At 42.6% G+C, this 26,229-nt stretch overlaps 1 protein-coding gene across 3 annotated transcripts in view; it reads right to left on the bottom strand.

Annotated features, from left to right (window-relative positions):
* Ercc6 (ERCC excision repair 6, chromatin remodeling factor) overlaps window positions 1–26,229 on the bottom strand; it is a 65,869-nt gene that overhangs the window by 14,722 nt on the left and 24,918 nt on the right. For all 3 annotated transcript variants that reach the window (XM_021182209.2, XM_021182211.2, XM_021182210.3), the window contains exons 6-12: window positions 23,171–23,299; window positions 17,416–17,574; window positions 11,919–12,054; window positions 6,634–6,804; window positions 6,039–6,215; window positions 3,805–3,921; window positions 1,964–2,059 (exon numbers count right to left, since the gene is read on the bottom strand). In XM_021182209.2, coding sequence (XP_021037868.1) covers window positions 1,964–2,059; window positions 3,805–3,921; window positions 6,039–6,215; window positions 6,634–6,804; window positions 11,919–12,054; window positions 17,416–17,574; window positions 23,171–23,299 — 985 coding nt within the window. The remainder of the gene's footprint in view (window positions 1–1,963; window positions 2,060–3,804; window positions 3,922–6,038; window positions 6,216–6,633; window positions 6,805–11,918; window positions 12,055–17,415; window positions 17,575–23,170; window positions 23,300–26,229) is intronic.

The raw sequence follows: 26,229 nt of genomic DNA, 5'->3' as shown, positions 1-26,229 counted from the left end.
CTTCGATCACCTGCCCTGGAGGCACGTGAGGGAGAGCTGAGAGCTGAGGAGATCTAAGCGGTTTTGAATCGTTCATTTGTAAGAAGAAGAAACTGCTTGAGCCGAAGAGTCGGCTCAGCAGTTTAGAGCTCTTGTTGTTCACACAGAGGACTTAGGTTCAGTTCCCAGCACAAATGGTGGTCCATATCCATCCATAATTCCAGTTCCAAGAGATCTGATGACCTCCATAGGTATCAAGCGTGCATTAGTTAGGTATGTTATGACGAAGACTACATACATATGGGCAAAACATTCATATGTATAAAATAAATCTTTTAAAAAGTTGGATCCAGAGAGCTGGCTTGACAGTTAAAAGCACTGGTTGTTTTTCCAAAGTACACAGGTTCAAGTCCCACCACCCACATGGCAGCTCACAGCCTTCTAACTCTAGTTCCAGGTGATCTGACACCCTCTTCTGGCTCCATATGCACCTGGCTCACACAAGTGCACAGACACACATACATGCAGCCAAAACACCCATACACATAACATTTAAAAACAAAGCAAACAAAAAAGAAAAGTTCTGAGAAGTGACGAACAGGTCAAAATGACGGATCTGAAAGTCCAGGCGCCTGAGGGTAAGGAGAGCAGGCAGCCACTACACAGCCTGGGGAGGGCAGTGGACTTCTGAACAGACTCAGATGTACATGCTCAGATAGGCAGCGTGAAGACCATGGCTGCCAGGCTCAGCATGCATTTAAGGGCATGAAAGCTTGCACCGGCTAGGGGGAAGGCACAATACCCGAATGCACTGGGCTGCTAAGCCTTGTTCTGAAAACACTGCACAGAACAACTCGGCCTTTGTCTACTTGGCCCTAGGAAAGTTCCATGTCAAGTCAATGAAACTACGTGCAGGGTGTGAAAGAACCTGCAGCTTTAGCCTCTTATCCACCTAGCACACAGACGCACTGACAGACACAGTCATGCTGAATGCTGATGATGCCACTATGGAACAGTGTGTGAAAACATGTCCTCTTTAGTGTGCCACAAACCCTGGCAGGCTGGGCTTTCCTAGCTCTGTGAGCCACATCACTGCCAGGCCCCCTCCTCAGTGTTCTTCTTCCACAGTCTGGGGAATGCACCAGACCTACAGTGGAGAGGAGCAAGCAGTATGTCCTCTTATGTAATAAGCACCCTCACCTCTGGCAGGGCTGCAGATCCAGTTATGGTTCTCACAAAATGACATCACAAGGGCCACAGAAAACACCTGACTGACCCAGTGGCAGCAATGTCCAGCTAAGTAAAATTCAGATGCCGGCTTCTGGCTCTCACACCTCACTGGTCCATGATGCTCCTAGACACTGCAATCTCAGCATCACACTCTCATGCCAGGCGCTGGGGACACTCCACAGTGGGAAGTGTTCTAGAAAGCCAAAACTCTCCTATCTGTGTGACTTACACTGTCTAAAATAATTTCCAAATTCTAAAATGAGCAAGTAAATTCCTTTCAGGGAAAGTAAGAGTTAGAACCTGAGAAATCTGATCCAGAATTTTATCCAGTTTCTAAGATGGCAGTGGTCTGCCAGTGTTTACTGGACTTGAGGCTCACTGAGAAGCTGATAAAACTTGTGCATCTTGATAACCATGCCCTGATAATCTAATTTTAGTTGTAATTTCTGAGAAAACCCTGCAGTGTACTGGGCACTACTGCCTGCCAGGTAGGAGCCTTGGGCAGTAAGACTTAGGGTCACATCCCCACCTTGAGTCCAGCTTTCACTCAGGGCTCCCCCTCACACCAGTGACCTTGCTCCTTTCTTTACATCTGTCTCCAGCTGTGGCTGTGACTCAGTAGCCACTCCACAGAGAGCAGGTGGGTGAACAACGTGGGCACAAACGAACGAAGCCTGGCACATTCTAGACCTTTCCTGCCTCCCCCCACCCCCTAACGACTTCTTTCTCTCCTCAGGTCTACTCTCTGGCTAACCTGATTTTCTCCATTGAGAATCCTGTAGACCGCTTTGGAATCAATGAAATTCTGGTAGACTTTATGCTGCTCATCAGTTAGACGGCAAAATAAGACCTGCAAGGGAAAAGGAAAGAGTTTTAAAAAATACATTATCAATAAGATTCCCTTTTCTAAGAAGTTCAATGCGCACTATTTTAACAACAATGATACATCTCTCAGCTAAAGAGAGTTTTCCCTTCTCCATAGCCCTCCACCTCCTAGTTCCAACCCATGACCCAGTAATCCCTCCAGACTAGCCACCTGCTCACAGGCAGTCTTCTCGGAACCCAGTATACAGTCACACTTCATTTCAACTCAATGTGATGAGAGACTCTCCCCCAGGCCTCTCACCTACACTGTTTGGCTGACTTGGCAGGAACCTTTACCTCACCTAGAACTCCTCCATTCTAAGGGCTCCTAAGTTTACCAGGCCCTAAGAGCAACTCCCACCCTCCCAGCCCACTGGGGTCAGTTATTCCATGACATCACACTGCCCACTTTGTGTCTTTCGTCCCTTCAAAGTCTACAACCTCTACCTCAAAGCTTGACTTTCTTCACAGCAGCCCTCTACTGTCTGCCCCAAGAGGCATCTCCCCACACACCCTGCCTAGCACCATCTAGAGCCCCGAATAGTTGTGCTAATGCCCTGGGGCTTCACAAGCCACTCACCTAGCAGCCATCTTTGTCTCCACATTCAGACAAATAGAAACCAACAAAAACCCAACTTGAAGCTATCAAGATCCACTATCTGTAGGGGTTTGGTTCCCATCCCTAAAACAGCTCTACTTTTGTATCTACTTTATGTAGGTGAACAAGACCAGTCCAGTACCTTCAACCTCTGCACTAGAACTGAGCACCTACCTGTCTTCCTCAGGACAGTCCCCTGCTCATTAGGCTCTCTACAGGGAAAGGGGGACAGCCCTCCCAGCCAGCTGCTTCCGAAGTCAGCACCTGGTACTGATGTCACTGAGAACACCCAGGCTTGTCCCAATCAGCTGTTTGCCCTGACTCTGTCAGCTCCCACCGTCCCTCCTCCTAACCCACTGCAGCCTATCTGCCTGGGCCCCTGCAATCTCCCCAGCTAGTTCCTCTTCTTTCTCCCTCTTCTGATACTGCTTCAGCTGCTTGCTTCTTCCTGGTCTCCACTTGCTGTTTAGGTAAGCCAATCTCTGCTCAGAACTGCAACCTTACCAGCTCACAGTGTTAGCTATGACCACCCTAGACCCTTCTCATGTCCCTCAACCTCGTATGCAAGTGGACGCTGTCCAAATACTTCAACATATGCTCCCAGCTTTAGCCACCCTGGCACTTCTGCTGGCCCACAAGTACTAACAAAACACCCCATCTTTTCACCATAATGTTCTTCATCCAAATCCCAATTTGTTCTTTGACCTTCCTTAGGCCTCAGCACAATTATCAGATCAAAGGTCTCCTCTGACTATCTACTAGAGAAAGCCTGTTCCTTCACCATGTCTTATCTCTTGACTTACTGAAAACACCCTCATATTGTTTACTTATTTGGGAACCTAAGAGGTTTATGATCATAACTCTGTTTGCTCACTGCTGTATCCCAGAGCTTATAATACAATGTCTACAGGAAAGAACGGGGACTTAAAGAACATGGAGATGTTTTCCAGTAGCTATAGGGTCAGGCTCATGTGTTAACAGAGGGAAACTCCAGCCACAGGAGGATGCCACAGGTGGGTGCAGTCACCAGACAGTCCAGCCTGTCCACAGCACCAGGACCAGAGCTGTAGGCCCAGTCAGTAACACAGACACTCATGCTTGATGACTGCTTAGCCACCTCCAGACTCACACACCTGCTCATTCTTATCTGGCAACGAAAGGCTCATCTTGACATCTGATTTCATTCTCCGCAGTAAGTACGGGTTTATCGTGTCTCTTAAGACACATGCACACTTATACGCAGTTTTAACCTTTAATAAAAGAAAAGAGATATTAGCTTAAGGAATATATCCGTTCTTCTTGATTGATTCCATTTTTTAAAAATTAAAGAACAATCATCTAGTTTATAAATTCAACATAGAAAAAGTCAAGTTCTGGATGCTCCAGGGGATCAAAATAATTCATCAGAGGAAATAAATTACCTCACTAACCAAAACATATGAGAGAGGAAAAGCCTGTTTACCTCCTCTTCTACACTTGTTTTAGTTATCACTGTACTATTTAGTTAAGCAGGAAAGTAAAGACTTAGGTTACTGACCATCCTCTTGAGAGAAAACTAGTTTCAAATAAATCCCTATTTATAATCTTGTAATCTGCAGGAGCTACAAAGGAACTGGGCCCTGCAAGGGTAGAGATCAAAAGCTAAGTGTAGTGAGAGCTGTTGCGGTGGGAGCCACCCGCTAATACAGGGAGATGAGACTCTGGAGAGTGAGCTCAGGAGGAGCCCTGTGATCCCAGAAATGAAAGGTCACTCTAGCCGAAAAGGGAGCATATGGCCCCACAGTGAACATGGCCACCTGAGAGGGCATTAACTGTACACAGAAAAACAAAGACTGGAGCCCAGGAAGCCACACCCTCTTCAATTCACTTACGGGCAAGCAAAGGCTTCAATTAATTATTGATGCCTTAAAAAACTCTAAATAGGTTCAATAATTTAGCAAATTATTATTCATAAAACAAAATCCAAAAAAAAAATCTAAAATTTAAATATAAGAAACATAGCTTTAAAAGTTTAAGCAACTAAACACAGAAAAGTTCAAGTTAAACACATTAAATACATAATATTTGAAAAGACTCTAAGGACTCCTCACTTGTGTCTGCATCGTGTATGCACACCTGTTTGTATGCAAGCGCCGTGTGAATGAGCGTGAATAATTACAAAACACAGGCAGAACATGCAACACCCAGAGGCTGACCTGGTGACTACTTCTACCCTCTAAGCTTATCACTGGGACAATGACAGAAGTCACCTTTAAGGAGATGAGGTACAGATGACTTATAAGCCTGAGGTGTAAAATTTCACAATTTATAAAACACAGAGAAAGCTATTAAAATTGGCTTTGACAAGCCTCTGGCTTTAAAGTATAAAATTGTTTCTGTAATTAAGTATTCCAAAACATCAGATCATCGATCTTTTGAAGGAGAACTTTGGTCTTGGCCTAGCCAGGACCCATGAGGCACCTCCCCATCTGATTAGGGACACATAGATACCCTACTTCACTGCAGGGCTGCAGCCTCCTTCCATTGGTCACAGATTGCCCTCAGGAGAGCCCCACCCTCTAAATTCATACAAACCCAAAAGTACCTGTGGCCCAGGCCTAAAGCCTCAGTCAGGTACAGTAAGACCAACTCTGTTTCCTTTATTCTATCAGTGTCTAGACCTTGCTTATTTATTCATCCTGCCTAAAATATCACCTGGATCTCCGACTGGGTTATTCCAAGACACCACTACCTAATAAGTCTTGGTCCAGCTCCTCACTTCCCCCTCAAAAGCCAACTCTCTAATGCCAGCCTTCTCATGACTACTTACAGCCCAAATACCCCAAGAACTACTACCTTTACCTGCTGGATCAAATGCCTTCCTGCTGTCCCTCGGCAACCACTGACTTCCTCTTAAGGCCCCTAGTTCCAGCTTCTCTACACACACTCTGTGGCCTGTTTTCCCAGAGCCAGGTTACAGGAAGGAGTGGTTCCTTGTATCTTTTCTACCTTCAGTCCACCTCTTCTCACTGTAAAAGGAAGCCTGCCCTGGCTGACACCAAAGTGTACCCTGTCCAGAACTGCTCAATCTTTTCCATGACTGCCCACTGCTCTTGTGTTTACTTCCAAGATTATTGTTAAACTTCATATCTGAACAACTTTTCCCAGCGAGATCAGTACTGAAATCATTTCCTTTCTCTTGTGAAGAGGGAAGTTTTATTCTTCTGCTTTCCTTAAGTAAATGGTGTACATGAATTTTTAAAACTTTATCTGTAAACCTGATTTTTATCAGACACTAATTTATAAGCCTGGCCATCTTCCTTTACACCCCAATGACTTGGCTACAAAGTATACGTTTAGGGAAATGGTGTTCCTCCCACTGTATTACCTGAACTGGGGAAGCATTGGAATAGCCTCCCATGGTGATGGGGACAGAGAACTGCTCCATAAACACAGGCAATGTGCCCAGCTTTCCTGGGAAGATGAAGTCGAAGAGTGACCACAGCTCTCGGAGGTTATTCTGCATCGGTGAGCCGGACAAGATAATCCGATGAGGTGTCCGGAACTAGATGAGGAAATGAGACACTGTTCTATGAAATTTCCTTTGTAACATATGAATGCCATCAACCCTAAAACACAAGTAATTGTTACTTAATGTGTTTAATAATGATTTTTGTTTGTCCATTATTTTGGTCCTCTCCAAACTGGGTATTTTGTCCAACTTTCTAACTGCATATGGAAGAAAACACTGAGAAGAATTCTGTCTTGTTCAAGTTAACCAGCACCTATTAGAGTGGGATTTGATTACATTCTAAAAGCCGACCCTTACAAAAGACCTGAACAATGAAAATCACAAAGGACGGGTATAAGGAATTTTCTACAATTGATACACGATTCAATAAATGTATTCATAAAGCAAACAGCCTACCCTACAATTAAATACCACTACTCAACTGCAACTCCCCCTTTGTGAGCAACCGTACCTGTTTGCAAGCAAGGGTGACTGCAGCGTTTGGATTTCGAATTTTGTGTCCTTCATCTAAGATGACATAGTGCCAGTCATGTCTGCTAATGTCATCTTGCATCAGTCGGATGTATGAATACGAAGTTATCAAAACTCCATGGCAATAAACAATATCTCGAATCAGCCTCTCCTAGAACCAAAACAGCACAGAAAGGGCAGATTTGAGTAAGGAGCAAAAGGTTAGATTTGGGTTATCATGAGAGCGCCTAAAGCACACCACGAAGATATACAAGCACGAGTACAAACATAACTGCATGCATCAGCACTTCATATTTGGTTAGTCTGCAAAATAGTAAGCACCCTAAAGTGGAGCCCTCAAAGAAGGCAGTCACAGAAACGAAATCAGTTACTCAACTGTTGCCTTTCTAAATCACCCTTTGTGTCTGACCCCGTTCCATCTTTAAAACAAAGCTGAGGAAAAATGATCACTACAACAAAAGCTAGAAAGTGAAAGAAACAGTGAAAGACTGAATGGTGTAAGGGAAGGCAAGAAAGGTATAAAGATGATGACGTAAAGTGTAATAGAAAATCCCACAGCTAGGAGGCCTGAGTCTGGAGAAAAACATCTCCAAATGTCAGCAAAATCATGAAAGGCCCTATCGCATGCATAGCTTTAGATGACTGAATCTTCAAAGTAAGGAATAAAGAGGAAACGTCTGGGCAGGAGAACACAAAGAAAAGTTTTCCTTCCAAGGAAATAGTCCTTATCAAACATCTTTCCTAGAGCTTAAAATGTCAGAAATAAATAATTTTTCTGAAGAGAAATACATAATTCTTAGCAGAGAAAGGTCAAAACCTAGAATCCTATGTGAGCAGGGCTTCAGTGAGGCAGGAGTTCAAAAACTCAGCTGCCTGCAAGCTGTCCAGGTAAGTGCACAGGGAAGTGTGGGTGAGTGTCCCACAGACAGCTGCTGGGGCAGAGAGAGAGAGCAAGCTCACACGGACGCTAATCTCAGTACTCTGGGGATGGAGGTCAGAGGATTCCAAGCTTCAAGGCCGTCATATGGTTGTGCATATGTATAACACCGAGCTCATGGTGTCATGGTACTATATGTGGAGGTGAAGACAACTTGTGGGCATTGTTCTCTCTTTGTGCTTTGTGGAGTTTGGAATTGAACTCTGGTTGTCAGTCTTAGTGGCAAGTGCCTTTATACCCTGAGCCAGCCCCACCCCTCTCTGTCTTTAAGCTAGGGTTTCAGCTACACAGTGAGACCCCGTCTCAAAACAGGGTGTACAGATGGATACACATGTGTGTATCCATCTATGTATGCACGTGTATAAAGGAGTATAAAGGAGTTTAAAGAGGGATGAAGAGAAACTGAAGTGTCACAACATACAAGGCATTTAAGGAGCGTAAAAAGCCTCAACAGGTATCAACTGACTATGTGACTACTCTTTTGCCACATACCACTTGAAAAGTTCAGCGTCTGATGCATAACACAACGCCAATAGGTCAATTATTTTGATGCAGTCTTGCAAACATGAGCACGGAGCTAAGACTCAATCCACCTCCTTGATACATGCCACTCCTTCAGCTGCTAGTGATCAGTGCAGAAAGAACCACCCTAAGGGCAGACTCCACTCCTGAGCCTCACTATGAACCCCACAACTCTGAGATGCTAGAGCTAATTCCCTTAGTTCCTCCACATCTGCATATTCTTCCAAGACTCTAGGCAAGCAGCACCCAGGTCCATCCCTGTTTCCCTCCAGGAGAGCAGGGGCATCCCAAGCCATGCAGTAGGTAGAGCATGAAGTGATAGCAATGGATACTCCATGCCTGAGTGCCATCCTGGTGTTGGCTGTACCCAGTGAGAGACAGAAAAGGGAGAATAATTACAATTGCCCGGGGCTTGAAATAAACCACCACAACTCAAATTACAAAACAATCACTGACTGACTTTGGCTAAGACCTGCAAATGTGGGTACACTTGCTCATGAGCCCTGGGACTTCCGACTGTTGCACAGGCTTGCCATGGTCACCCCACTTACCCTTAAGGCGCCCAATCCCAAAAAGGGTTCTTGAAATCACTTGATGTAGCTAGATGCTTTACCACAGTTAAACTAACAAGACACTGACCTGCCAAGTGGACACCACTGGAGCAATGGGTAGCTTCCTGTGATTGCCGAGAACTGAAGTTTATTTGGACATTCTGCAATGTTAACGACAGAACCACAGAATTCCTACTTCTATTGTGTTCAGAAAGATGTATAATGATCACAAAGAACTTTAAAGATGCCTTACAGACAGAACAAGAAGTTGTACAAAATGTTTACAATGAAAATATAATCTCTACTGGGTAACAACCTATCTATGACTATTGGTATTCACCTGATTCAATCTCAGATTTCTATAACTGCCTAGACTGGAGTTTCAATAATGGCGAATTGTTGAATATTATGGACGTCTCAATCCAAACACTTAAGACAAATCATCTCGGGCGGTTTCAAATTAAAAGCTTGTAAAATATGTAACCTCTCCTAGTTTTTGCAATTAATAGGGTACATCTGCAATTAGCCTGACTTACTGAATGTAGTACTGTTGTCATTAAAAGATGTCTGAGGAAGTGCTGCCGTTATTATGGAGGCTCAGGAGACCAATCCCTCCTAGAGGGCAAACAGTGGACTGGTAGAAAACAACAGCCATAAATCACACTGTCAGGCAGTGGGGAAAACCAGTGAAGCACAGGCACATGAAGGCCATTCACAGCAAACACTCGGCAGCTTCCCAGGCAGGATTTACTGCACCTGTAATTAATTAAAATTTCCTTCAAGCTAAATCTTTAATAAACAAGGATTTGTGCTGACAATGAAGAAAAGGGGGCTCCAGCAACGAAATCTTGCAGTGTACCTCCAGAACAAACGGAGTCTATGGCTCCTGGTATCAGTGCACAGAGCATTTCCGAGTTACTAGGAAACACACTTTGTTTTGTAATTGTGCTTGTAATGAGTCTGAAATGTTCAGGAGGCTTGAAGGAGCATATGGCTACTCTGTCTATTCTGACTTCTTGTTATTTTTCCCTCTCCCTTTGCAGTTAATTTTTATTTGTTTCTTTATTGTTCTCACTGTGTGAGGGGGTGTGAGTGTCTGTCCGCCTGTCTCCATGTGTTGCCACAACATGCATATGCATGTGGTGATAAGGGGACAAGTCTCTGGAGCGGTTTTCTCTGGCCACCTTATGAGATCCAGGGATCAAACCTGTGCAAAAGCACTTCTACCCACTGAGCTATCTTACCCACTCCCTTTCTACTTTTTTTTTTATTTATTCCTTTTAAGTATGTGAGCACACTGTCACTCCCTTCAAACACACCAGAAGAAGGCATCGGATCCCATTACATATGGTTGTGAGCCACCATGTGGTTGCTGGGAACTGAACTCAGGACCTCGGCAAGAGTAGCCAGTGCTCTTAATCACTGAGCCATCTCTCCAACCCCCCTTTCAACTTTTTAAGAAGTCAAGTGCTGGCTCTTGTTCCAGAAAGCAGGCTTTTGTAAAGAATCTAAGACAGCACTCGTCAAATGGTCAAGCGCTGTTTTGTGTTTGAACCATTCCTTAACCTTGTACTTCCCAAAAAGAACTGTAACGTTCTAAATCATTCTTTCATTTTCTACATGAGAGAAAAAAGATCTAAACATTGGCCATGAACACTTTCAATAAGAAGATCATGATGAACTTTCCTGTCTAGAACGCATACCAAACAGTCTTTGGGACCATCCTTCTCGGCTACCAGGTTCAAAGCCTGTTGCTATCGAGAAAATAAGTGAGCCACTGTTACCTGTCACAGAACGCACAATGTTCTTCATGCGTATACATTACCTCAATAAGCCTCATAAAACCATCAAAACTCTCAATCTACAAGCCAGTCTTAGGGAGGCCAGTAAAATATCAGTTTCACAATTCCTTTCCAGCAGGCATGTGTGCCGCTCAAACCCCGCTGCAGTAAACAAACCTTGTCCTGAAACTTCAGGAGATGGGTGGGGTTTTTTTTGTTTTTGTTTTTTTTTTTCATTTCTAGGACTCTAGGAATGTGAGTTGATCAAAATGAGTCAAAACCCTTTGGATTATCTAAAACGTCCACAAAATCCCTGGAAATCCCTCAGGAAAAGGTGGGAGACATAACGGTTACTTTAGAATACAAGCAGTCTCTCATGATACATCTTCGAGCAAACTGAAAAGATGATTCTTAATTGTTAAGTAAGCTTTTCAAAACAATGCTAATGAGGCGCCCCCCACTGTGCAGCGTGGTGAGGTAAGCACCACAGACTGCCTGCCTTCATTATCTTTCACGTGTGCTCTTTCCAAGAAGAGTGGGCTTTTCAGGATTAATTGAAAACATCATGCCCCTTTCTTCCTGAGACCTCACAATATGAAACACCTGGACTATAGACAGCATTTACAGTTGTTCCACACATAAATATTAATCAACTCATACATAATTTTTTTCTGTAAGGAAAAACAAAAACTGCACTGAAAAGCAGTTAGGGGAAACAGAAACAACCATGTGCAGGAATGCAAGCGTAGCAGGAGTGCCTCATCATGAAGGACGCAGGGGCAGGAGGTCACAAGTTCAAGGCCAGCCACGGCTACAGAAGAAGACTCTCAAAAAACCACCACAAATGAGGAGAGCAAAGAAGATGGAACTGATGTAAGCGAAGGTGACATGTTAGTCCCAAGGTGAAGGCCTCTCATATATAAGTCAGGTATGGACTCATCTTCAAATCCGAAGCATCTTGCATCTCTGATTAGAGATGTTCAGTCTGTGTTACTTTTCAAATTCACTTTTCTCAACCTGCTTAAAGCTGCTAAAGTCAACCTCCCTCCAGTAAACTGCCATGTAGATTTGTGATCCCATGCATACGGTCGGCCTGTGGCCCCCTGTCTGTGCCCAGCTATGCTTTGTTGGACATCAAAACATACTACCAGACTATTAACAAGAAAGCCTTTGTTTGCTGGACAGTGGTGGCGCATGCCTTTAATCCTAGCACTTGGGAGGCAGAGGCAGGTGGATTTCTGAGTTCAAGGCCAGCCTGAGCTACAGAGAGTGAGTTCCAGGACAGCCAAGGCTACACAGAGAAACCCTGTCTTGAAAAAAAAAACCAAAAAGAAAAAAGAAAGCCTTTGTTCATATCTGTTTGATAATATGGAGTTACAAGTCAATAATTAAATAAGTTAAAATGAAAGAAATATACATAAGAACATTTGAAAGGGAAAAAAGTCAAACATGTAGCTTCTCACTGCACCATTACCTTTTTGTGGGCATAGGAACCTGTTTCATGCAGAACTGCCACTCTGAATGGAGGCCACCACGTGTGGAATTCCTTCACCCACTGATGCATCACTGTCGTTGGGCAGACAATTATAGTGGGGCCTAGTCCCTCGAACCTGCACCCAAAAGTCCAAGAAGAAAACACAACCATGAAAGACAGTAGAGAAAGTGACCAGCAGCCAACAACAAAAACCTTGCAAGGTTCAAAAAAGAAAATAACCTATGAAAATTTACTGATGCTTTCTTTAAGGAAAAAAGCTACCGAGGTTAACAGTAGGGAAAATCTGTATGAACCCATTCATCGCTTAGTGCATGCAGGAATTAAGAACAAACAGTAAATGGTACACTTGGAAGCCAACATCAATAGTAAAGAAGAAAATAAAAATAAAACAAAACACAACAAAAACTCTTCTCCCTCCCTCCTTGTGTTTCTCACCAGTCCAGATAACAGTGTATCCTAACCAAAGAGCATAACAGCAGCTTCACTTTGTATGAAGATTTCCCAAATGCCAGAGCTTTCAGCCCATGGAATTTCAATATGCCTTTACTGCTCTAGAAAGCATGCATGACAGACACAGTTCAGAAGCTCGCTGGAGCCTCCTCTCACTGACAAGCTGCCTACTTCCCTAAGCAATGGCAACACTATGGAGGAACATCCCAGAGATTGCCCCCTGCAGGGAAGGAAGCTGAGCTGCAGTGCTCACTGAGTCACTCAGAAAGCGTTGAGCAGCATTACTTTATATATAACTCAGAGGGTAATATGACCTAAATAGGCAGGGACAGACGAGGGAGAGTTGAAATATTCCATAGAACACATAGAAACAGGAGCTGGAAGGCAGGTGAAGGCACCTCATCATGGTCTTCCCCTAGCTCCACTGGGAGCAGACATAACTGGCTCCCAGAAAGTTGTATTTTATGGGGTCTTAAGCACTGGTATGCCATAAAACAGTGATCCCTCTGTCTACTGCCCAACAGCACAACGTGCCCCTAAAACTTGCACAAGAAGAAGTGCTTGGCATAGGAAGGAAGAACTCACTGTGCAGGTTAGGAAGCTATTTTTCTTCCTCTCTCCTGCTGTGTGTATGTACGCTATTTGGTGCTTAAGATGAAGCACAAGTCAAACTCTATAGTGATGCCCCCACAGGAATGCATGCCACCTCTCCCTCATGGCTAACCAATCTTAACAACAGAACTATTGTTCAAAGCAGGTCAGATATGGTTCTCTGATCAATCCTCTTGCTCCCCACCGTAAGGCACCTGTACAAGTTTACATCCCTTCTACCCACTAAATCTCTCCACAAGTCACCACCTCTTTCCCTGTACAGTGCAGCCACTTGCATCTCATCCACATTCTAGCATCTTCTAGCACTTTCTGAAAGCAAAATCTGGGTGTCCTGTCCCCTCCAATGGCTGCACACTGCTCTTAGACGAGCATCTACACCTTGGCCTGGACTATGAGACCGTGCATGTCTGGTTCCTGCCTCAGCTGTCTTCCTGCTGATACGGTTAGCACCAGACCCTGGACTCTGCCAGCCTGCACTGTCCCAGACCATATGTAGTGCACTTCTGTCTTCTAGACATTTGCTTCCTTCTTCTTTGGCTCTTCTCTCTCCTGCCGCCACCACCTTATCCTTGAGAGAGCTGGCCCTTCTCACCAGACAAGTAGATGAGCCCTCCGTGGGGTACCCACGCTAAGCCCACTATAATGTACATCATTTCTCTTCAGCTCTTTAGAAGCCGGGACAATCTCTTTATGGTAGGACCTCAGGGCCTAGCCCGCAGCATGTAAAGGATAAATGTGATAATGTGAATGATTTTTAAGCTGACAAATTATGTATAATTTTTATATTCTTATTACAACTTAGGAAATGATTCCTGAACTTAAAAATGTTTAAGATTTCAATCTAAGTCACACAGAGCTTGAGATTTTAAAAACTATCATCTAAAAAATAATTGGTCTAACAGAAAAATAAGATGCTGGCCAACTCTAACTAAAAGCTTTACCCCTACAGTTCAACATGATGAAAAGTCTCAGTCCACTTATGAGCCTTCCACCTCCTGTTGTATAGGGTCACTGTCTCCTGGACCTCAGAGTTGGAACAGAGAATTCAGTGGTCCTAACAAACTCAACCCTTCTCACAGAATTTCCAAGCCATGTTGTCACCAAAGGCAGGGCCCAGTCAGGGTCTTTTACTCTCCCTAGGGAGAGCAGGACTCTGCCCTGGTCCCTGACCCCAGCCCCTACAATAATAGCATTCCTTTTAAAGGATTAAATGTGCCAGGTTCTTTATAGCCTCCAGTGAGAATAAAACCAAGTTGTTATCTATATGCACTTGACAGGGATTAGGAAACAGCCAATCAACAGCTGTCTACAGTGGTTGAAAGCATGCTCCCTCCAAACAAGTTGGAATGTGTATGTACAGCTCTTTGGGTTGTACAGCATTTCCTCTCCTAATAGCACACCTTCTATAACCTGCTATGTGGATGATACGCTTGCTCACTTACGGCTGCTATTTAATCCCAGCTGACCTGCCACCTGGCTCTGCTGTGTCCTTTAATTTCTGTCATTCTTACTGTTAGAAGAGGTTTTCATGCTGAGCTGAAATCCCACAGCTGAGGCAGTCTATTCCTGGACCAAAGAGGGGGCAATCAAATCCATTAACAGGCAAGTGAACCACTTTCTGAGCCTCAATATCACTGAGATGATTCGAAATGGCTAAATGTACTAGTGATTAGCATCAATTACCAAACATGCAATAGCTCCTTTCATCTTTGATTATCATTGATTATTTAATGAATTTAGGACTAGTCAATAGCTCCATGGTCAAATACTACAATTTATGAGTGAAGCGCTAGAGCCTAGGACTTACTGGGAATTACAAAGTGTAACATTTACACTTCTAAGTTTGTTAACTTTTTTAGGACTTTAACTCTTCATTAGAAATTAATTAAATGACAACCAAGTCAAGTATTAATTTTATAACATCTCCCTGTTATAAAATTCAGAGGATACGTCACTATAGGAATGCTCAAGTAAAAAGCCAGTGTGCTCAGCGTCTCCAGAAACACTGCTGCCAGCATCCAGCAGCCACTTCTGCACTCCTGCAACATGCTGCTTTCTCTTCTAAAGACAAACTGTTGTACACCATCCACCAAAACATAAACTAATATAACAAACGACTTTTAAGAGAAGTTTCATGACATCACAGAGACTTGCAGATTCACAATGTTCACAGACCTTGAAACTAGGCCACCTCCTACTGGGACCCCAACATCTGTAGCCAACAATGCAATACTGGCTTACACTTACTTCCTTCCTGTTGCTTTAAGGGCTATTTTTCTTTAAGACATAAGTTCACCTAGTACAGAAGGCCATGACACAATCGTTCTTCACAGCCTACAGTGTGGCTGATACACTGCCATATCCTCACAGCCAGTCCCACCAATAGGATTTTAATAAAGAGGATTTGGGCGCTAGTCCAATATGCCACACTATTTCATTATGGAAAGAGAATATGAGCATTGATAGTTAATTGATTGCAGCTGATGCTCATTAGAAGCCCTACCTTCATCCTTGTAGGATTGTCACCAGTCAAGAAAACATGCTTTAACTTTTATATCAAAACTACACTGCAGGGATGAGTTGAGGTCTCCTCTGCACAGAATATTAAGACTCCACACAAGGTTCATGATAATGGGACAGAAAGAAGAAAGAAATGGGGAAATGAAAAAATTCCAGAAATCACTTAAGGAGAGAAAGCCCTAGAAACATCTGGGACAGTTAGGACATTCTAGCTATCAGAAAACCTCCAAAGAGCTGTAGAGACCAGACCTATTTGGAACAGAAAAGGTTATTTGTAAATGCCAAGTAAAAGTCACAGTCAGGAAAACCTCAGATGCCCATTTTCAGCTGACTTACTTCTTAGGCTAGAACATCTTTATATTTCCAAGCACAATATATTCTAATTTACAGAAGTGTCTGATGGCTGCAGAGGCTCTCCTACTTCACTACAGCTTTCCTGGACTGGCACACAATGTTTAGTTTTTAAAATCTTTTAACAGGTTTCCTTCTCCTACAGGAGACTTTGAAAACTATGTAGGGGTGAGAGATGACTCAATAGTTAAGAGCACACACTGCTTTTACAGAGGACCCGAGTTCAGTTCCCAGCACCCACTCACATCTTCCAGCTATGACTCCAGCTCCAGGGGATCCAGCATCCTCTTCGGGATTCCACAGGTACTTGCAGTCATACACACATACTTCCAACATATATGTACAGGCACATGCACAAACAGACATACTAAAAATGAATCTTTTTTTTAAAAAAATCTGAAAACTTCAAACATTCCTCACAAGAAGTGCTGGCCTATTAACTGAGCAAAAGTAATACATTTAAAAAAAATAGTAACAAATAAAATCTGGCCAGGATCCTTGGGAGACTCAATAATAGCCTTTAGTTGCAGGGGTTTAGATACATATCTGGTTCTCTACTACATATTTTTGTGACACTTCCTTAAAATGTGGGCAATAATGTTCTGCAGTTGCTGACTTTCAACACATCAACACTATTTCAAAAATATCTGCAAACTGCATACAGAGAGTGCCTCAAGTCATAGGACACAGATCCACTTGGTAACTCCATCACTGCTTATTAGGTAAACCTGCTAGAACATATCTTTGTCCAAGATCAAACATCCTATGTCATTTATCTCACAACATTGTTACCAATATAGATTTCCATAAGATAATTTACAACTTAAGCCAGGTAAATGCTCACAGGTCTTTTATTACAAGAGCAAACATTTCAGTGCTCCCTGCAAACAGAGTAAATGCTCATTCTTCTGTCTACACTTTCTGGAAGTCATTCAGGTGCTGAACTTGGGAAGGGAGTCTAAAACATCCTGAGCAGACTAAGTCATTTCACTCCAAGAGATTGAGCACACCTCTAAATGCTACCCAACACACAGACTTAGAGTACGAAACCGTAGAGGAAGGCTTCTTCAAAGCTCCAACTTTGCCCAGGAGCAGACTCATCCTTACTGTAATACTCACCTGGTCTCCTGCCAGAACAAATATTTTAATGTAAAATTTAATAAATGGGACTAAAGGTATTATGTCTAATTTAAAATTCCATATTGTGTAAACTATTGATATTAACATAATTGAGTTTGTAAACAATCCATTTGCAAGAGCTAACCTTAGACATTGTATTGACCCAAAATATCTAGTGGGGCCCATCTGCAAAATGAAGCATCAACGCCTGGAATTCATTACAAGTGTTACATGTTTAATTTCTCCTGCCCTACAGCTCCATTGTCTCGTAAAATTTTTCCTTTGATGTCCCCCACTAAAAGAATTAAAGGAATATTGTAATTGAAATGTCATCAATAATTCACAAGACCCTCCTCCACAGCAATCCATCTGATGAAATATTAATTGAGCTCCACAGACTGACAGTCTGCAGAGGAGCACTTGCCTGTAATTTGAACCGCGAGTCCTGATCTTGCTGTAGCTCAGACCTGCCAAGAAGGCAATTATCTGGATGGTCTTGCCCAATCCCATTTCGTCTCCCAGAATTCCTCCTGCCTGCTGGCAGTGCAATTCCCACAGCCACCTAACACCTGTCTGCTGATACCTACAACGACAAAACACCAACAAGGAAAGAGAATGGCAAACAGTGGGTAACACAGACTGTAATACAAAGTCCTCATGAATTAGTCATCTGGTTAGGTTCTGGTCCAGTCAGAGAAGCCTCCCGCATGCGTGTTTTATATGACTGTTATATTTATAAGGCCATACATTTTTGATCACTTAGGCATAAAAATCATAATTTTTTGTTATAGAATGTTAACACATTTCTAATTAAACTGATAGATGGGGTAATTAGAACTATTTATTCGTTTTCAACATTAGCTATAGCTTGATTAACAAGCATAAACTTACTAGCTCTGACTCACTTTCTGCAAAATAAGAATCGCAAATATTCTAAGTATATAAAGGTCTATAAGTTTTTCTACAAAAAAAAAAAGAAGTGTTACATTTTTTTCAATCTAAATAGCATCAAAAAAGCACAGAAGAGACCACCACAGCTTATAGCTTACATAATTGTAAAGTCACTTTGTAATCATATTATCTTTTACTAGGGAAAATTCAATTAAAATTTAAGGCCATAAGCAAGTATGAGTAATAGAATCGTTGTTAAAATTAGTGTGTAACAGATGATTCTGTTGCACAATTAACAGATGTAAAAAAAGAACTATTTATAAAGGACAAACAGCACAATAGGTCTTTTAGTATTTCAAAGCACTCAAGGATTTTAACAAAAGTTACAAGGCCAGGACTATAAAATTTTAAATAAGGATTTTAAGTAAATAAAACAGTATCTCCCTTTCCCCTCTCAAAAAAAAAAAAAAAATCCAACTGGTATTTTCCTTTCTTTAGCATTTTACACACTCAACCCTGGAAACCTCTAAGGTCTGTTTTGTGTTTAAGTAATAAAACAAAAATATTTTCAGTAGTGAATAATGACCTGATACCATAGAATGGTATGAAGATTATCTGCCAAATTAAAAAAACATAAGCAAAACCCACTTATGATAAAAGCCAAAGGACAATCCGCCCATAGAAAACACCAAAGCTACGGCTGTTCCCACAGTACGAGAAGGTAGGCTCATCACTCCAACTTTACTGCCTACTGAGATAATGTTCTGAGATGGGCCTGTCTGTAGCTGCAGGACGCGGGCTAGGGCAGAATTCCAGGAGTTCCAGGTCTGCCTTGAAACAAGGGAGGGAGGGAGATAAGGAACAGACAGACACACAGTCAGACAAATGAGCCCATCTCATTGCAGACCTTGGTTCTTGGTGAGCTGCTACTTAACTCCTTTCAGTAGATGTGCCATTATTTTCTCTCAGTATTAAGTCAATTAAGTGTGAATCTGGTGGTAACATCATTGCTCATGTGTAAGAAAAATTCTGAGACACTTACTGCTTATTAGTTTGACTAATTATAATAAATACACTTTGGAGAAAGAATTAAAAAATCAAAACCCAATTAAGTATAAAAATAAGACAATTTGAAAAGTCCCATAAACGCATCGCATGCCCTGGGACCACAATGACTCCCACTGAACAAACATATCTGCAGGGAGGCTCTGGACTAGGCAGGCTCCAGGGGGTGTTGGTGGCATATTTTATAGGAAGGAAAAGGCTCAGGAAAAGAGGGAGGGGTTGGGGAGGAGAGTGACATACAAACAAAGTTGAAATCCAGAACTATATGACTCCAAAGTGACCCCATTTTGGAAAAATCTAGCAGAGCAGTCCTGAAGCAGGGATAATTTGCTCCCTTGGGCCATTTGGCAATATCAACAGACATTTTTTTTTTCAAGTGGCAAAAAACAATTAGGACCTAGTGAACAGAAGTCAGAGATGCTATTCATCCTATAAAACTACGGTCAGTCCCTTTTACAGAAAATAGACTGCCCAGCATGCCAAGGCTCAGTTAGTCTTGACTTGGAAGAAAATCTGGCTTTACGTACCCATAATCCTAACACATAAGGGGCTAAGGCAGGAGGCTTGCAAGTTTTGACCACCCTAGACTACATGATAATACCATGTCTCAAAAGAATAAAAATTAAAAATAAAGAAAACAAAACAAAATAGACTGTTTGCACTCACAGTCCAGAATGGCTGGATTCTAGGCACTGGCCTTGTCCTATCAAAGCAGAGACGCCATGGGAGCAGCTCCAAGCAGGCCCAGGATCTCCTAGCAACCACCATGAAATCAATCCACCCAACACAGGGCCAACACTCTTCTTTCCCTTGGGTCCAAATTTTATTAAAATGGTAAGAATTCAGAAACCAGCAACTGAGGAATTAGGAAAGGACACTAGATTCCATGTGACCCTGGAGAATCAGCAACAGTGGGCCAGGTGTTTTGCCATCTCCTACCTAAAACCCCAAGGGTCAGAAGGTGCACAATGGGCTGTTTACACAAGGTGAGAAGTAATACAGAAATAACTGAAGGAGAAATAGTTACAAAGCAGCCCAGGAACTGAATCTCACCAGCCAGAGACTGTACAAAGCCTGGGTAAGGAGCTAGCTCCCCCAACCCACACCATAAATAGGACCTCAAACTTCAGTGGAAGACTATTCATTGACAATGGAAGTGTGCTCACCCTGGTCAGCAGGGTGTATGGTGAGTAAGGACGGAAGACCTGAGCTCTGGAGATCTAGGCTCTGGCTCCTGAGCCAGTGAAGGCCCTGGGTTTTATTGCTTTCCATTCTGAGTCGTATACACCATAAAACAACCACACAGTTAAAATGAAAACGGGTTAGAATCTAGTTCTCAAAATCCTTGAGAAGCATTATACATTTTACTCTTTAGGAAGTTAAATGGTATTTTTAAATTATTGTACAACAGCAAGGAAATTACTAAACTCTCTTCTCCCCAAGGGACCGAAGCATCAGATAATAACCACACAGAAGTGTTGGATCTTGGCATTGTCACACTAACCCAGGATTGCATTTACTAGCTTAGTGGAGGGTAAGGTCAAAACAAATTGAAGTTTTTCATAAGGTTGTTAAATTATACAGATGAATACATTTGCTGGGCAAACTTTCAAAACTGAAATTTAGAAGTTAAACATTATCTTGCAGAAAATAGCACTTAAATGGAAAACTGTGCCTCCTGACTCCCTGGGGTACAGATATGCCCTGTTAATTCAATTTCACTGAATGTAGTAAATAGAATAAAAAATATATCCACAACTTAGCAGTAAACTGGCTTGGCTAAAACTTAATCATAAAAAAGGCAGAGATCAGGGCTGGAAAGATGGCTCCAGAGGTCCTGAGTTCAATTCCCAGCAACCACATTGTGGTTCACGACCATCTGTAATGGGATCTGATGCCCTCTTCTAGTGTGTCTGAAGACAGTGACAGTGTACTCACATACATAAAATAAATAAATCTTTAAAAAAAAAAAAAAAAAGAGGCAGAGATGAGAGGCTGGAGAGAGCTCAGCAGTTAGTAATACTTGCTGCTCTTGCAGAGGACCTGGGTGTGGTTTCCAGCACCTGCACAGCAGCTCACCACCCACTAGAACTCAGTTCCAGGGCACCTGGCCCCCTCTTCTGGCCTCTGTGGGCACTGCATGCAGACAGCATACATATAGGCAAAGAATCCACATACATAATTAACTTTTTAAAAACACAGTCTCTATCTATCCTCCATTTTCTTACAGTAGAAAATATGAAATCTAGTATTATTTTTTTTAAGATTTATTTATTGATTATATGTAAGTACACTGTAGCTGTCTTCAGACACTCCAGAAGAGGGAGTCAGATCTTGTTACGGATGGTTGTGAGCCACCATGTGGTTGCTGGGATTTGAACTCCGGACCTTCGGAAGAGCAGTCGGGTGCTCTTACCCACTGAGCCATCTCACCAGCCCCTAGTATTATTTATAAAGTATTTTAAATTATTTTTGTAGATACAAACCAGAATTTTTCCAGAAAGTCATAATTGAGAAAAATTTAGAACACTAATAAGCATGTATTTATATTAATTATAATAAAGTTAACAGCCAATATACTGACTCTTACATACACTTAATAAAGCAAAGTTTGATGCTGTTACCTGTGAAATTGCTTTGCTAGAAAATCTGACACTTATACTAAACTATGCATTCAACTCGACTCCTGCCAGCTCACTTTGATCAGCAGCAGCCTGTCCTTGTGAAATCACCTTCAGTATAATTTGGTATTTCTCTTTGCTAGTACAATATGGACACTATTTCACTTGTTCCTTAATAAACAATTTTGTCAGAGAAAATAAAAAGGCTTGCCAATAAGTGTAATCTTTATTTACCTTTCTATAGTTCCTTTTCACTGGGAGCAGAACCAACCATTTGCCTTCTGAGCTATGAACTGGCTTGTCTGCAGAAATGACCAGAAACGGCTTTCCTCTTCCTCTAGTCAGACCACCCAACCATGCCACTTCAGTTAGGACCTGGTTTTGCTATGTGCTTAATGAGATAAATATCTACTCTTTACTGCCCCACCCCAAATGCTTCCAATCCAGAAAGCCATTACAACTGGACATAAAATTGTAATGTGGGGATGCTGAGTGGTAGTGCACTTGCCTCCATGAGCAAAGCTCTGGATTCCATCCTCCAACACAATAATCTAATAAATAAATATTATTTGTAGGTCTTGATCTCACCTGACGTCTCTCAGGATCACAGTGCTTATTGTGTATATATGCACACCACACAAGCATAAATAAGCTCTTTGAGAAGAAATATGAAGAGCATGCTATTTTTAAGTAGATACCTTCCATACGTTTAGGGCATGGCTGACAGCTGAATTAATCTATACAGGACATTAAACTTCATCTTCTCACAGAAAGAAGTTTACTGCTCTATGAATTGATGATATGAAAAGGAAAGAAGCTGTCTAATGGCTCACTTCCTCTGCACAGCTAAAGCCTCTGAAAGTGAGGAGACTGGAAATGCCCCTGGTGTGCGTATTCACCACGCAAGTCCTGCCCAGTCATACATACCAAGCATGCGTCCATTAGGCAGCTTCCGGTCATCAGAGCACTCAGCCATTTACACAGGGAACTTAAGTCAGCTTCCAACACCAACTCGATCCTCGAGGTGTTGTCTGTGTCTTACCTTTTGACATTATGTAGAAAGATGTCCACATAAAATATTCAGATGCACACTTGGTCACTTCAAAAATATTATCCCTTAGGTACGAGACAAGGCCCTCAGAAATCAATCAACAATTCTGTTTCCACACAGAACTAAAAATAACAAGCTCCTCCAAGGTTTGATTTTAATATCTGTAACACCTCTTCTTGATTTTAAAATATAAATCTTCTTAAATAAATTAATCTAATTCTTAAAATGAGAGGTTTGGCGACTTAAAATTACTAAGAGCAAAAACATAATTTGATGCAGAGGCTTTTAAATGCGTTGCTTTTAGTCTACTGAGACAAGTCCATACAGATTCATCAGTTTACAAACATACCCAATGCGCACCTTAGTCAATTTATTATCATCTAATTTTAATGAACAGCATGTGGCTAAAATTTCATTTGACAGCATCTGGATTTGCAATAAATTGCTGCAAGTACCTTCAGGGCCCACAGGTAACTACTTGTAATTCCTAAATGTTAATCTGTCCACAACAGCTCGATGACAAACAGAACAACAGAACAAATGGCACGTACTTAAAGAGCTTTTTGAACAGAAAACCCGGCACTTTGAAACCTTCGTCAAATTCGGCATCACTCTCCTCAGAATCATCTTCAAGCTTCAGGCGTTTCTCTTTGTCCTGCAGCCTCAGCCTGTTCCACCTCCTACCGTGAAAAACAAATTCCATTTCCATTAGTTCGATTATAAGACGATGAAAAGAGACAGCTCTAGACTATGCACTGGAAAGGAACAGGCGAACCAGAACGGCCGTTCAGGCTTCTATGCCATCACTACCCAACACTAACATCTACGAACCAACTCTGTCTCGTGCCCCCTCGAGTCAATTCTTACTTGAATTATTACAGCTACTCGACAAAGATTCCTCTACCTCTCATTTCATTATCAACACCAGTCACTCCTCTTCAGCACACCCTAAGGGGAAACTCCTCTACAAGCTTCGAAGATACATGACTTTCATCCCAGAACAGACTCAGGAAATTTTCAATATTAACTGAGCATTTTCAAAATGGTAATACAGTTTAACAAGAGCATATTGTATTTAGAACTGGTATTTCTCTGCTGAAAATAATAGTCAGAGGATAAAAACACATTACTTTGAAAAAAAAAACAATTTTTGTTCAAAATTGCTATAACAGGTAATTTTTCTAATTACTCAACTTAAGAGGATCAGCAGTGCCAGGCACTGACAATCATCACTTAGAAAGAATGTGATATAGACACATAAACTTAAACTGAAAGGAAAGATGAACATTGGCATTTCAGAAGCATGATGTTGTGTTTGTTTTACAGACAGTAACAAGCTATGAAGTCCTGCAACACACCACAGCCATATGAAGGATGCAGCCATTTAACTAGACTAACTCATCCCTACAACTATAATGAACACTGCTGTTGTGAGTAAAAAGAAAAACAATTACCAGAGTAAATAACCTTGGATTCCAGTACTTAAAGAAGTTCTGACTTTCTTAGCATGCATACACTGACATTCTCAATGTTACAACGTGGTAGAAATGGAAGCAAGCCTGACTACTGATAACTGCCTCCCTCCAACCAAAAGCTTGAACACAAGAGCAGTGCACACAGGCTTACCTTCTAATGACTATGCAAGAGGAGCAGAGGATGTCTGCAGAAGCTGAGAAAATATGAGGTGAAGGTGGGCACATGCTGGCTGGAGAACCCATCACAGAACTGCAGAGGCCCACAGGCCTGAGATGGGCAAGCAGCCCACTCAGAGGCCACTAGCAGATGGGCAATCACATCCTTCAAGTCAGCTCTTCAAAGTACATAACTTACCTGTGCTCAGTAAGAAAGCACTAGATGGGGGTGGGAACTGTCCTGGGTGGGAACAGTCTACCGTGGCACCTCTTTACACAAACACTTCCAAAGACCACCTCTTCTCCCCTTTCCTAGCTGTCTTCCTGAACAATTACCTCCATGCAGCTGACCTAGTGAGTCCTCTGGGTGACCACAACAACCTCTGTTCTGCTGATTCCTGAGTCATCTTCACGTTTACTATAGTGCAATGGTGCGCCTCAGTGGTTCTCAACAGGGACAACAGTTCCCTTCCCGTGCACCGAGACCACTCTGACAATGTCTAGAGACACACCTGGTCATTACAGAGGCCTCCTGCTGGCCTCCCGTAAGGGGAGCCCAGAGCTGCTAGGCACACTACCACACATGTCCTCCCCAGGAGTGCAGTGACTCTTGCCTATCCTAAAGGTGACTAGAGTTCAGTTCTTGGCTGAGGAGACTACAGAAAAGGCAGCATGGCAAATTTAGGTCAGCCCAATCTTGTAGGAAAACTCTTACCTAGCTTCACATGTCAATAATGTCATGACAGCCTTGGAGTTGCAGGACCTGTCCAGAGAACACGCTGGAAAGGAGCAGTAGCTGTGCTGCACAAATCTGCAATGTGCTCCCGTTTCAGGTAATAAGATAATCCTCGGCACCAAACCCTGAGCAGCAGAACTAAGCATCAGATATCTATAAAGTAAGGCACCTCTACTCAGCAAATTCTGTGCTAAGGTGACACTCCAAGAATCACAAAAGCTATCCCTGGCACTTAAAGAGTTCATTTGGCATTTATCTTTAGTAATTCTGCAGGGAGGGAAACAGAAATCCCAGAAGGCTCTGGCTTTGGCAGTCTGGCACATGATGAACAATGGCCTTGCCATACTACACAGCACAGTTTCACTCACAGGTAACAGCTATTTCCTTAGACTCCACCACTCAATGTTTGTGGCTGTTAAATTTCCCACCACATCATCCTGCATTGACAAGACTGCATCTTTTCATCTTGCCTTCCTCTCTCTGTCCTAATACATGCAGGCATCCTGTTGCCACAGAACCCAGCACCTAGGAAACCACATAAGCCACCACAGAAATGATTACATTCCAGAGCTTCCCCTCCATAGAGAAAGATGACAGCATTTAACATTTGGCCAGAGAATGAGCAAAGGTGGTGGGGCTAAATCATTTCAGTCAACAAGCACCTGAACCACGGTGAAGACAAATCATCCCAGAAGAATCTAAAACACAGAAAATACGACCTCATGCACATGTGGGCGGAGCTACAGGCAGCAATACTTCCTTACGTAGACTGGGGCTCACCATCTAAGGAGTGCCCCCAAGAAGGGCATGGCATACTCAGGAAAGGTAGGAGAGCTGTAGCCACCCAAATACCAAAAGCTGTAGTGTGGTTATGGAGCACTTGTGTGACATGTGGCCTGGGGCCTGGGCTCCACACCAGCTCTTCCAAGAAAAAGAAAAAGCAGCAAAGCAGTGAAACAGTGGCTTCTCCACCCAAGGTGCCAGCAGGAACTTTCTGTTGGTGGGGGTATACACGAGTAAGTTAGATCCACACATGCTATGGTGTGCATGTGGAGGTAGACAATGTCTACCAGTGGGTTCTCTCCTTCTACCCCTATACGGGTTCCAGGGCCAAGCACAGATGGACAGGCTGACACAAGCATTTTTACATCCTGAGCCATCCCTCTAGCCCCATCATCTTCTTGAAGTGCCCTTTTCAACATGACCTCTAGAATCCAGCTTGGCCTAGAGCCCAGAAGACTGA

The sequence above is a fragment of the Mus caroli genome, unplaced genomic scaffold (assembly GCF_978045245.1).
Source record: "Mus caroli unplaced genomic scaffold, Mus_caroli_1 scaffold_12, whole genome shotgun sequence".
NCBI lineage: Eukaryota > Metazoa > Chordata > Mammalia > Rodentia > Muridae > Mus > Mus caroli.
The sequence above is the reverse complement of the archived record's forward strand: the minus strand, read 5'-3'. Positions and strand labels throughout refer to the sequence as shown.